A 12500-nucleotide genomic window follows, 5' to 3' on the forward strand; every position below is an offset into this window, starting at 1 on the left:
TGTCGAGGCAGCCCGTTCAGACGTTCCCACTGAATTCCCATGCATTGGTTATTTAGGAGCGCCGTGTTCTGGTTCAACGGCGGACTACTATCACGGTGTTTAGGCCTTTTGGTCGCGAGCTGCCTGCTCATCTACTCCTAAAGGTCTACTGCTCAGAAAGAACTACCGGGATACACAAATAGAACCAGAGAAAGGTTTCCAGGGAATGTGAATATGATCTATTTAGAACGAGATATTCAGTTTACTCACAGAACAATACTGCACATAACTAGTACTATAAGAACACAGCGCAGCTGATGTCTCCCTCCACCTCTGACACAGGGATCTAAGGATGTTATAAGATTAATATTATATTGATGCCTTGATAAAGGACTCGTTTGTACACAGACAAGTCTCCCATTATCTAGCAAGCCCATTAGGCTGTCATTATCTATCTAACTATAACTGTTATGCCCTATAACTGTTATGAACTATCACTTTTATGAACTATCACTTTTACAAACTATCACTGTTATGAACTACCACTGTTATGAACTACCACTGTTATGAAAAATAATTGTTATGACCTATAACTGTTCTAACTATAACTGTCATGAAGTCCACCTGTGATGAACTATAATTGTGATGAACTATAACTGATCTCTACCTGTGATGAAGTCTACCTGTGATGAACTATAACTGTGATGAACTATAACTGTGATCTCTACCTGTGATGAAGTCTACCTGTGATGAAGTCTACCTGTGATGAACTATAACTGTGATCTCTACCTGTGATGAAGTCTACCTGTGAGGAAGTCTACCTGTGATGAACTATAACTGTGATCTCTACCTGTGATGAACTATAACTGTGATGAACTATAACTGTGTTCCCTACCTGTGATGAAGTCTACCTGTGATGAACTATAACTGTGATGGACTATAACTGTGATGAACTATAACTGTGATCTCTACCTGTGATGAACTATAACTGTGATGAACTATAACTGTGATCTCTACCTGTGATGAAGTCTACCTGTGATGAACTATCACTGTGATCTCTACCTGTGATGAACTATAACTGTGATGAACTATAACTGTGATCTCTACCTGTGATGAAGTCTACCTGTGATGAACTATCACTGTGATGAACTATAATTGTGATCTCTACCTGTGATGATGTCTACCTGTGATGAACTATCACTGTGATGAACTATCACTGTGATCTCTACCTGTGATGAATTATAACTGTGATGAACTATAACTGTGATCTCTACCTGTGATGAAGTCTACCAGTGATTAACTATCACTGTGATGAACTATCACTGTGATGAACTATAACTGTGATCTCTACCTGTGATGAACTATAACTGTGATGAACTATAACTGTGATTTCTACCTGTGATGAACTATCACTGTGATGAACTATAACTGTGATATGCAGCCTTCATTAGAACATGGTGTGGCCCGTGGGAGAAACCATTCTAGTATTCCCTTCATAAAGTGGTCCTGCCCAGTCTGGACCGGTTCCCTGTTTCCGAGGGACGTCAGTTATGGTCAATCTTTAGTAACTATCTGGATCTCTCAACAAAGTTCTCAGCTAAACTTAGTAAAGTAGTCCGCCCCGGTCTGGTCGGGTCAGACCATTTGGTTTCGGGTCAGACCATCTGGTCCTAAGAGTTCAGACCAGGAAACAGGGAAGGCCTACTCCCACTGAGAGCTTTGAAAAGTCCAATTCGTCCTCATTTGTTTGCAGCTATTGATATCCATTCGCCCTATCTCTGAAGGATATCCATACTTAAATATGTTATACATTTGCAAGCCGAATTGATTTACTTACCGAGATAAGCGCGTTCCTCCGTAGCTGTGCTTCCCTGTAGCCTCGGAACAACTCCGGCCAAATCACGTGACGGATCCGGGGCAGTCGATAGGCTAGTTGTCAAAATTAACCGCGCAGTGCTTTATGGGAAATGTATTTCCAGCCACTGAAACTGTTTATTTACGTGAATATATTTGAAGAATTGTTGTACTGATAAGTCTATCCAGGAATATTAGTTATAACGAATGCCAGTATGCTTAAAGAACAGCTATTACAGAATTAAACTATCAAGTTCAGGAGATAAAAACACAATGTAGTTGATTTAATTCAGCTGAATGTCTCTATAGCTCTATATAAAGGCTCCATATGGAGGCTCCATATGGCGGCTCCATATGGCGGCTCCATATGGAGGCTCTATATGAAGGCTCCATATGGAGGCTCTATATGAAGGCTCTATATGGAGGCTCTATATAGAGGTGGCTCTATATGAAGGCTCCATATTGAGGCTCTATATGAAGGCTCTATATGGAGGCTCTATATGAAGGCTCCATATGGAGGCTCTATATAGAGGCTTTATAGGGAAGCTCTATATAGAGGAGGCTCTATATGGAGGCTCTATATAGAGGCTTTATATGGAAGCTCTATATAGAGGAGGCTCTATATGGAGGCTCTATATGGAGGGTCTATATGGAGGCTTTATATGGAAGCTATATATAGAGGAGGCTCTATATGGAGGCTCTATATGGAGGCTCTATATGGAGGCTTTATATGGAAGCTATATTTAGAGGAGGCTCTATATATAGGCTCTATATGGAGGCTCTATATAGAGGTGGCTCTATATGGAGGAGGCTCTACATGGAGGCTCTATATAGAGGAGGCTCTATATAGAGCTTCCATATAGAGCCTTCATATAGAGCCTCCTCCATATAGAGGAGGCTCTATATGGAGGAGGCTCTATATATATATATTATTTATATTTACACCTAGAAAACGGACATTGGTTTTTAATAATTATTATTTTCCTAATAATATCTCCTTATAATAATAATGGGCTTCAGATGAATCGTGCAGAAAGTGTCCCGCGGAACGGGCTGCTGTTGGTGATGCGCTGTGATCCCGACATAAGGACCCGCCCTGCAGCCAGCAGCTCTTTGTGCTCACAGCCACAGCCTGCCGCAGGACCCCAGAGCGGACCATAACACAGGGACCCGCAGCCCGCAGGACCCAGGCCTTAGACCGGACTAGCACCACACGGACCGGACCGCAGCCCGCAGGACCCCAGACGGCCCCAGACCGGACTAGCACCGCCCGTCCAGTTGGCTCCATCAGTGTGACCTTCTCCGGTATATGCGTCGCTCTCGTGGCTTCGACGCCATGGTGAAGTGCTCGGCATGGTGCCTGCTCCTGCTGCAGTCCGTCCTCACAGCGGGAGGTAGGGCGCTTATGTCTGTTGTCTACAGCTTCGGTTAGCTGAGGTGAACCCAAACCCGAATCAGAACCAGAACCCGAACAAGACCGCTACCCCCTCCGAAACCATCACACCATCAAATCACCACACCCATCACACCACCACACCCATCTTAGCATCAACTCCATCACCTGAACAGACCATAACACCATCACCACATCACCTCCATCAAAATCTCACCTCCACCACCTCCATCACACCATCACCATAATAAAGCATGGATGTTGTTTCCAAGGAGAAGTTACAACAATTACAACTTTCTTCTTCTTGTTAGTTCACCCCTCAGCCAGTCCACTGAGACACACACACACACACACACACACACACACACACAAACAGACACACAGACAGACACACAGACTCACACACAAACAGACACAGATACACACAGACACACAGAATTAGGTATATGGAGCCGTCTATTGATTACAAATCAATATCTATTGGTACTTTATTTTTCTTATTGGTTGTAATTCTTCCTGTGCCAGTTCTCTCTCAGGGTGACTTCAGCCTGGAAGACGCACTGGATCCCGAGGTCCCGCCCACAGCTCGTGAGTAGAGGAACCTGTATATCAAATCAATATGTTGCTATGGAACACTAACACCTTGAAGCACGATGTATAACCCGATCTTTAACACTAACATTACCTTACAGCACTATGTATAACACTAACATTACCTTATAGCACAATGTATAACACTAACATTACCTTATAGCACAATGTATAACACTAACATTACCTTATAGCACTACGTATAACACAATCTATAACTCTAACATAACCTTATAGCACAATGTATAACCCGATCTTTAACACTAACATTACCTTATAGCACAATGTATAACCCGATCTTTAACACTAACATTACCTTATAGCACAATGTATAACCCGATCTTTAACACTAACATTACCTTATAGCACTACGTATAACACAATCTATAACTCTAACATAACCTTATAGCACTATGTATAACCCGATCTTTAACACTAACATTACCTTATAGCACTATGTATAACACTAACTTAACCTTATAGCACTATGTATAACCCGATCTTTAACACTAACATTACCTTATAGCATTACGTATAACACTATGTATAACACTATGTATAGCACTATGTATAACACTATGTATAGCACTATGTATATCACTATGTATAACACTATGTATAGCACTATGTATAACACTATGTATAACACTATGTATAACACTATGTATAGCACTATGTATAACACTATGTATAACACTATGTATAGCACTATGTATAACACTATGTATAGCACTATGTATAACACTATGTATAACACTATGTATACCACTATGTATAACACTATTTATAGCACTATGTATAACACTATGTATAACACTATGTATAGCACTATGTATAACACTATGTATAACACTATGTATAACACTATGTTTAGCACTATGTATAGCACTATGTATAATACTATGTATAACACTATGTATAACACTATCTGACTAACACTATGTATAACACTATGTATAACACTATGTATAGCACTATCTGACTAACACTACGTATAGCACTATGTATAGCACTATGCATAACACTATGTATAACACTATGTATAGCACTATGTATAACACTATGTATAACACTATGTATAGCACTATGTATAACACTATGTATAACACTATGTATAGCACTATGTATAGCACTATGTATAACACTATGTATAAAACTATGTATAACACTATGTATAGCACTATGTATAGCACTATGTATAACACTATGTATAGCACTATGTATAACACTATGTATAGCACTATGTATAACACTGTATGACACTATGTATAACACTATGTATAACACTATCTGACTAACACTATGTATAACACTATGTATAACACTATGTATAGCACTATGTATAACACTATGTATAACACTATGTATAGCACTATGTATAACACTATGTATAGCACTATGTATAACACTATGTATAACACTATGTATACCACTATGTATAACACTATGTATAGCACTATGTATAACACTATGTATAGCACTATGTATAACACTATGTATAACACTATGTATAACACTATGTTTAGCACTATGTATAACACTATGTATAACACTATGTACAACACTATGTATAACACTATGTTTAGCACTATGTATAGCACTATGTATAACACTATGTATAACACTATGTATAACACTATCTGACTAACACTATGTATAACACTATGTATAACACTATGTATAGCACTATCTGACTAACACTACGTATAGCACTATGTATAACACTATGTATAACACTATGTATAACACTATGTATAGCACTATGTATAACACTATGTATAGCGCTATGTATAACGCTATGTATAACACTATGTATAGCACTATGTATAGCACTATGTATAGCACTATGTATAACACTATGTATAACACTATGTATAACACTATGTATAACACTATGTATAGCACTATGTATAGCACTATGTATAACACTATGTATAGCACTATGTATATCACTATGTATAACACTATGTATAGCACTATGTATAACACTATGTATAACACTATGTATAGCACTATGTATAACACTATGTATAACACTATGTATAACACTATGTACAACACTATGTATAGCACTAACCAGGTAACATGCGGATGCGTTCTCCTCCACAGACGGCCGAACCACCAAAGCCCCTCCCAGCCTCCTGCCAACCAATCCCAAGGGGCCGGACACGCCCCGCCGACCGGCCACGCCCCGGCCCGGTGAGACCCCGCCCCGCCGACCGGCCACGCCCCGGCCCGGTGAGACCCCGCCCCCGGGAAGAGCTACTTCAATATGAGTGTTTGTGTGTGTGTATGTGTGAGTGTGTGTGTGTGTGGTTTGTGTGTGTGTGTGTCTGTGTGTGTTTTATATGTAAGGCATTACACATTCCAAACTATAATTGTTTGATGTGTACAGAATTGTCATCACACGGGACCTATTTTACCATTATTAAAAAATCAAGAAAACACAGATTCTGAAATGTGTATATATTTAAATATTTATAGACATATATATACATATATATGCATATATATTTATAAGTACATATAAACATATATCATTATATGTATAAATATAAGTATTTATAATATAATTAATATAAGATTGAGTTAATGCGTTATATTCGCGCTAATTTTAAAAGCCCTAATATATATATATATGTATATATATATAGGTCTGATTCGTTGTCATTAGACAAACGCACTGGTTTCAGAGGGTCAACTGTTCTTGACCTCTGATTCTTCTGGTTGACCTCCAGGGGTTTGAGTGCCAGCCCCTCCCAGCTCCTAGCAGCTCTTCCCGCTCTGCGGCCCAGAGTCCTGCTCTTAAACAAATGGGCTCCTTTGCCTTCCCATAGTGTCTCCACGTTAATATGAACTGAAGGGAGCAGCCAAGCGCTGTCTGATGCTCTGTGGGGGCTGGTGTATGGATCACACCACACTACTGCTCTCAGGTCTCTTCTCGACACCAAGTTACCTCCAGGATCTTCAACCTTTGACGTTTACTTCTTTTCAGGCAATGACTTTGATTTGGCTGATGCCCTTCTGCCCGGCAATGACAAACCTGAGATACCCAACAGAAAGGACCAGGGAGGTAGGCCCACCAGCCCATAGCCATCAGCACCATCATTAGAGCTCTCACCAGCCCATAGCCACCATCACTAGAGCTCTCACCAGCCCATAGCCACTATCACTAGAGCTCTCACCAGCCCATAGCCACCATCACTAGAGCTCTCACCAGCCCATAGCCACCATCACTAGAGCTCTCACCAGCCCATAGCCATCAGCACCATCACTAGAGCTCTCACCAGCCCATAGCCATTAGCACCATCACTAGAGCTTTCACCAGCCCATAGCCATCAGCACCATCACTAGAGCTCTCACCAGCCCATAGCCACCACCACTAGAGCTCTCACCAGCCAAAAGCCAACATCACCATCACTAGAGCTCTCACCAGCCCATAGCCACCATCACTAGAGCTCTCACCAGCCCATAGCTACCATCACTAGAGCTCTCACCAGCCCATAGCTACCATCACTAGAGCTCTCACCAGCCCATAGCCACCATCACTAGAGCTCTCACCAGCCCATTGCCACCATCACTAGAGCTCTCACCAGCCCATAGCCACCATCACTAGAGCTCCCACCAGCCCATAGCCACCATCACTAGAGCTCTCACCAGCCCATAGCCACCATCACTAGAGCTCCAGCCAGCCCATAGACACCATCACTAGAGCTCTCACCAGCCCATAGCCACCATCACTAGAGCTCCCAACAGACCATAGCCACCATCACTAGAGCTCTCACCAGCCCATAGACACCATCACTAGAGCTCTCACCAGCCCATAGCCACCATCACTAGAGCTCCCACCAGCCCATAGCCACCATCACTAGAGCTCTCACCAGCACATAGCCACCATCACTAGAGCTCTCACCAGTATCTCTCCAGTATCCCACCAGTATCTCTCCAGTATCGATCTAGTGTCTCACCAGTATCTCACGCCACTCATCCTTATCTCACCAGTATCCCACCAGTATTTCAATCACCAGTATGGACTTTGATGAATCCTTTGTAATGGTCTGAGCTTCAGGTTGAGGAGGGTGGGAGAACTGTCCAACATTCTGAGAGGTCTGAAGTGTTCATGTAGACTAACGAGGACTAACGAGGTAGAGAGATGTGTCAGGCGTCCTTATCAACTAATGAGGCTCATCTTGCATTAAGATCAAAGTCCCTAAATCAGTTTACATAATGCATCTAAACATCAGGATACAACAAACCCGACTCGGCTCTACTCTTTGTCCTGTTTATCACTAGGCAACCAACCCAGCGATGGAAAGAAAGGCCAAACCGATCTAACTGGTAACCTGTGCTTTACTGCTTTACTGCTTTACTGGTTTACTGTGTGTCTGCTGTGGTTTACTGGTGTGGTTTACTGGTTTACTGTGTGTCTGCTGTGGTTTACTGGTTTACTGTGTGTCTGATGTGGTTTACTGTGTGTCTACTGTGGTTTACTGGTTTACTGTGTGTCTGATGTGGTTTACTGGTTTACTGTGTGTCTGATGTGGTTTACTGGTTTACTGTGTGTCTGATGTGGTTTACTGGTTTACTGTGTGTCTGCTGTGGTTTACTGTCTGTCTGGTGTGGTTAACTGGTTCACTGGTGTGGTTCACTGGTTTACTGTGTGTCTGCTGTGGTTTACTGGTGTGGTCTACTGGTTCACTGGTGTGGTTTACTGGTGTAGTTAACTGGTTTACTGGTGTGGTTCACTGGTCTACTGGTGTGGTTTACTGGTCTACTGGTGTGGTTCATTGGTGTGGTTTACTGGTCTAATGGTGTGGTTCACTGGTTGGCTGGTGTGGTTCACTGGTCTACTGGTGTGGTTCACTGGTTGGCTGGTGTGGTTCACTGGTCTACTGGTGTGGTTCACTGGTTCACTGGTGTGGTTTATTGGTCTACTGGTGTGGTTTACTGGTCTACTGGTGTGGTTCACTGGTGTGGTTTACTGGTCTACTGGTGTGGTTGACTGGTTCACTGGTGTGGTTTACTGGTCTAATGGTGTGGTTTACTGGTCTAATGGTGTGGTTCACTGGTTGGTTGGTGTGGTTTACTGGTCTACTGGTGTGGTTTACTGGTCTAATGGTGTGGTTGACTGGTTGACTGGTGTGGTTTATTGGTCTACTGGTGTGGTTGACTGGATGACTGGTGTGGTTTACCGGTCTACTGGTGTGGTTGACTGGTTGACTGGTGTGGTTTACTGGTCTAATGGTGTGGTTGACTGGTCTACTGGTGTGGTTTACTGGTCTACTGGTGTGGTTGACTCGTCTAATGGTGTGGTTGACTGGTCTACTGGTGTGGTTTACTGGTCTAATGGTGTGGTTGACTGGTTGACTGGTGTCTGATGACTGGTTGTTCCCCAGGCTCCGGGGCAGAGGTGGGAACCATCGGGGGCATCGTGAGTGCGGTTGCCATTGCGCTCGTGGGGGCAGTCACCAGCTACATCTCGTACCAGAAGAAGAAGCTGTGCTTCGGGATCCAGCGTGAGGAACCTTCTGGACGCTGAAGCTCAGTCTGACTTTATCACAGGAGCCCTGGCTGAACGTTATCACAGGACGTTATCACAGGAGCCCTGACTGAACGTTATCACAGGACGTTATCACAGGAGCCCTGAGTGACTGAACGTTATCACAGGAGCCCTGAGTGAACGTTATCACAGGAGCCCTGACTGAACGTTATCACAGGACGTTATCACAGGAGCCCTGAGTGACTGAACGTTATCACAGGACGTTATCACAGGAGCCCTGAGTGACTGAACGTTATCACAGGAGCCCTGAGTGAACGTTATCACAGCAGCCCTGAGTGACTGAACGTTATCACAGGAGCCCTGAGTGAACGTTATCACAGGAGCCCTGAGTGACTGAACGTTATCACAGGAGCCCTGAGTGAACGTTATCACAGGAGCCCTGAGTGACTGAACGTTATCACAGGAGCCCTGAGTGAACGTTATCACAGGAGCCCTGAGTGACTGAACGTTATCACAGGAGCCCTGAGTGACTGAACGTTATCACAGGAGCCCTGAGTGAACGTTATCACAGGAGCCCTGAGTGACTGAACGTTATCACAGGAGCCCTGAGTGAACGTTATCACAGGAGCCCTGAGTGACTGAACGTTATCACAGGAGCCCTGAGTGACCGAACGTTATCACAGGACCCTGAGTGATTGAACGTTATCACAGGAGCCCTGAGTGAACGTTATCACAGGAGCCCTGAGTGACTGAACGTTATCACAGGAGCCCTGAGTGAACGTTATCACAGGAGCCCTGAGTGACTGAACGTTATCACAGGAGCCCTGAGTGAACGTTATCACAGGAGCCCTGAGTGAACGTTATCACAGGAGCCCTGAGTGACTGAACGTTATCACAGGAGCCCTGAGTGAACGTTATCACAGGAGCCCTGAGTGAACGTTATCACAGGAGCCCTGAGTAAACGTTATCACAGGGGCCCTGAGTGAACGTTATCACAGGAGCCCTGAGTGAACGTTATCACAGGAGCCCTGAGTGACTGAACGTTATCACAGGAGCCCTGAGTGAACGTTATCACAGGAGCCCTGAGTGACTGAACGTTATCACAGGAGCCCTGAGTGAACGTTATCACAGGAGCCCTGAGTGACTGAACGTTATCACAGGAGCCCTGACTGAACGTTATCACAGAACGTTATCACAGGAGCCCTGACTGAACATTATCACAGCCCTGAGTCTGACTAAGGACTACGACTGAGTCCTGTGTCCACAGAGTCTGACTGAGTCCTGTGTGTCCACAGAGAGTCTCAACGTGGACGTGATGAAGTCAGGGGCCCCCGACGCTGTGGTGGCCACCGAACCACCAGGTGAGGATCTGCATGGACACCGTTCACTCATTCATAACGGATAACGGTCCATTCAGTGGTTGGTCATAAGGAAGGAAGTTCTCTTCGATTTATTTTTGTTTCCTTCTCCAGTTCAACAGTCGCTGATGGAAACCAAGGCTGAGCTATCGCCAAGTGAAGACAACACCGTTTAACACACACACCCTCACACACCCTCACACACCCAGACACACCCTCACACACCCTCACACACCCTGACACACCCAGACACACACACCCAGACACACACACACAATCAGCTCTGCTGACGTGGTATTATGGTTCAACTGCTGACTGGAGCTCATGTACATGTGGACGATTAAAGGATGTTTACACTGTAAATAACAAGCAGCTTAAAATTAATGGATTCTCAGAAAAAGGCAAAAAAGAAATGGAAGCAAACCAACACTGAATGCTGGTTACTTCCTGTTCCCCGTGGGAGATCCCGGTGGGTTCATTGGATGACTGCTGCTAACTTCCTGTTCCCCGTGGGAGATCCCGGAGCGTTCATTGGATGCGCAGTCTGTACACTGAAGTGGTCTTGGCTCTGGACCTGGTCCACAAACCCCCCAGGTCCTGGTCCACAGACTCTAAAGTCTACAGGGTCGCCTATAGTGATAGGGGCTTCACTAGAACACTGCACGGCCAGAGCCAGGCCAGGGCCAGGCCAGGCCAGGGCCAGGCCACCACAGGGCCAGGCCAGGCCAGGCCACCACAGGGCCAGGCCAGGGCCAGGCCCCCACAGGGCCAGGGCCAGGCCGTGCCAGGCCAGCCCAGGGCCACCACAGGGCCACCACAGGGCCACCACAGGGCCACCACAGGGCCAGGCCATGCCAGGCCAGGCCAGTACAGGCTTCAACCTCACCAGTCAATTCTACACGTTGGACCTTTAAACAAGATAAACCATAACCCTAACCCTATAATAATAGATAGATAAAAACTACTAACCAAAACTAACTAATGCATATAATCAAAGTAGAAGTGAGCCCAAACATGGAGGGCCAAATGTTGACTCTGCTGTCCACGACATCAACTCACATTGTTAACCAGTGAATGGAATGAACCACTTACAGAAGTAATATACTATTGTGCCGAATAAAGTCTGTTGTCCAAACTGATGCTGCTCAACTATTGGACCTACATGTAGAATGTGTTATTGCATTGAGCTCTCTACTTAGTACAACCACCACAACACCAGCAGAACTACAGCTGTATTGTAACAATAAATTATACAAAGCACTGGCTCTCTTTAAGAAGTACAATTAGACATCAATAGCACAGCCTATTAACATAAACAACCAGTATGCCCAAGAGCATGCTGGGAACACACACCAGAGCATGCTGGGAACACACACCAGAGCATGCTGGGAACACACACCAGAGCTGCAGTGTTCAGGCTGGAGTTTGGTGAATCAGTGAATAATTTATTTGATAAATGGCAACACTTCAGAATCCACCGAGTAAACAACACAAACACTGTAGGAGGTGAACATCAGCCAGACACTAAGACGAGATTACAACGAGGTGAATCAAGAGGAAGGTCCCCAAAGGGGGGGCCAGTGAACTGTGAGCTGTGGACGATGAAGGAGGCGGGGTCAGGGGTCACGAGGAGCCTGACCCTAACCCTTGTTCAGGGAACAAATGAATGTATGAATGTAACAGGGATCCAAGGTGCCATGGAGGTTAACATTTGGAAACCTTTATTGCTGTGGGAATGGATCAAATACATGAGAACAGGAACAACTGGTACAAACTGGTACAAACTGGAGTCAGAGGGAAACGCTTTCCCATAATAATAATAGAA

The 12500-nt window shown here is 44.4% G+C and overlaps 3 protein-coding genes across 5 annotated transcripts in view; 1 reads left to right on the forward strand and 2 right to left on the reverse strand.

The window, feature by feature from the left end:
- Positions 1 to 1866, reverse strand: part of mtm1 (myotubularin 1) — a 19733-nt gene extending 17867 nt beyond the window's left edge. For both annotated transcript variants that reach the window (XM_079757937.1, XM_079757936.1), the window contains exon 1: positions 1817 to 1866. The gene's annotated coding sequence lies outside the window, so the exon portion shown is untranslated. The remainder of the gene's footprint in view (positions 1 to 1816) is intronic.
- Positions 1867 to 2994: 1128 nt separating this feature from the next.
- Positions 2995 to 11662, forward strand: cd99l2 (CD99 molecule-like 2). The gene is made up of 8 exons (XM_079757764.1): positions 2995 to 3227; positions 3752 to 3814; positions 5927 to 6055; positions 6813 to 6890; positions 8111 to 8155; positions 9214 to 9333; positions 10613 to 10678; positions 10790 to 11662. Exons 1-8 carry the CDS (start codon positions 3143 to 3145, stop codon positions 10849 to 10851), a joined length of 648 nt encoding a protein of 215 aa, XP_079613890.1. The 5' UTR covers positions 2995 to 3142; the 3' UTR covers positions 10852 to 11662.
- Positions 11663 to 12375: 713 nt separating this feature from the next.
- Positions 12376 to 12500, reverse strand: part of mtmr1a (myotubularin related protein 1a) — a 17143-nt gene continuing 17018 nt past the window's right edge. For both annotated transcript variants that reach the window (XM_079757935.1, XM_079757934.1), the window contains one exon: positions 12376 to 12500. This exon is cut by the window's right edge and continues 192 nt beyond it. The gene's annotated coding sequence lies outside the window, so the exon portion shown is untranslated.

This window comes from Pollachius pollachius, assembly GCF_949987615.1.
Source record: "Pollachius pollachius genome assembly, chromosome: 20".
In the NCBI taxonomy this organism is placed as follows: Eukaryota; Metazoa; Chordata; class Actinopteri; order Gadiformes; family Gadidae; genus Pollachius; species Pollachius pollachius.

What these genes read in the sequence shown, in the direction of transcription:
- cd99l2 (XM_079757764.1), top strand. Translation starts at nt 3,143, where the DNA reads ATGCGTCGCTCTCGTGGCTTCGACGCCATGGTGAAGTGCTCGGCATGG. An exon ending in CGAGGTCCCGCCCACAGCTC is followed by an intron (nt 3,815 to 5,926) that starts GTGAGTAGAGGA and finishes TCTCCTCCACAG; the next exon opens with ACGGCCGAACCACCAAAGCC. An exon ending in CAACAGAAAGGACCAGGGAG is followed by an intron (nt 6,891 to 8,110) that starts GTAGGCCCACCA and finishes GTTTATCACTAG; the next exon opens with GCAACCAACCCAGCGATGGA.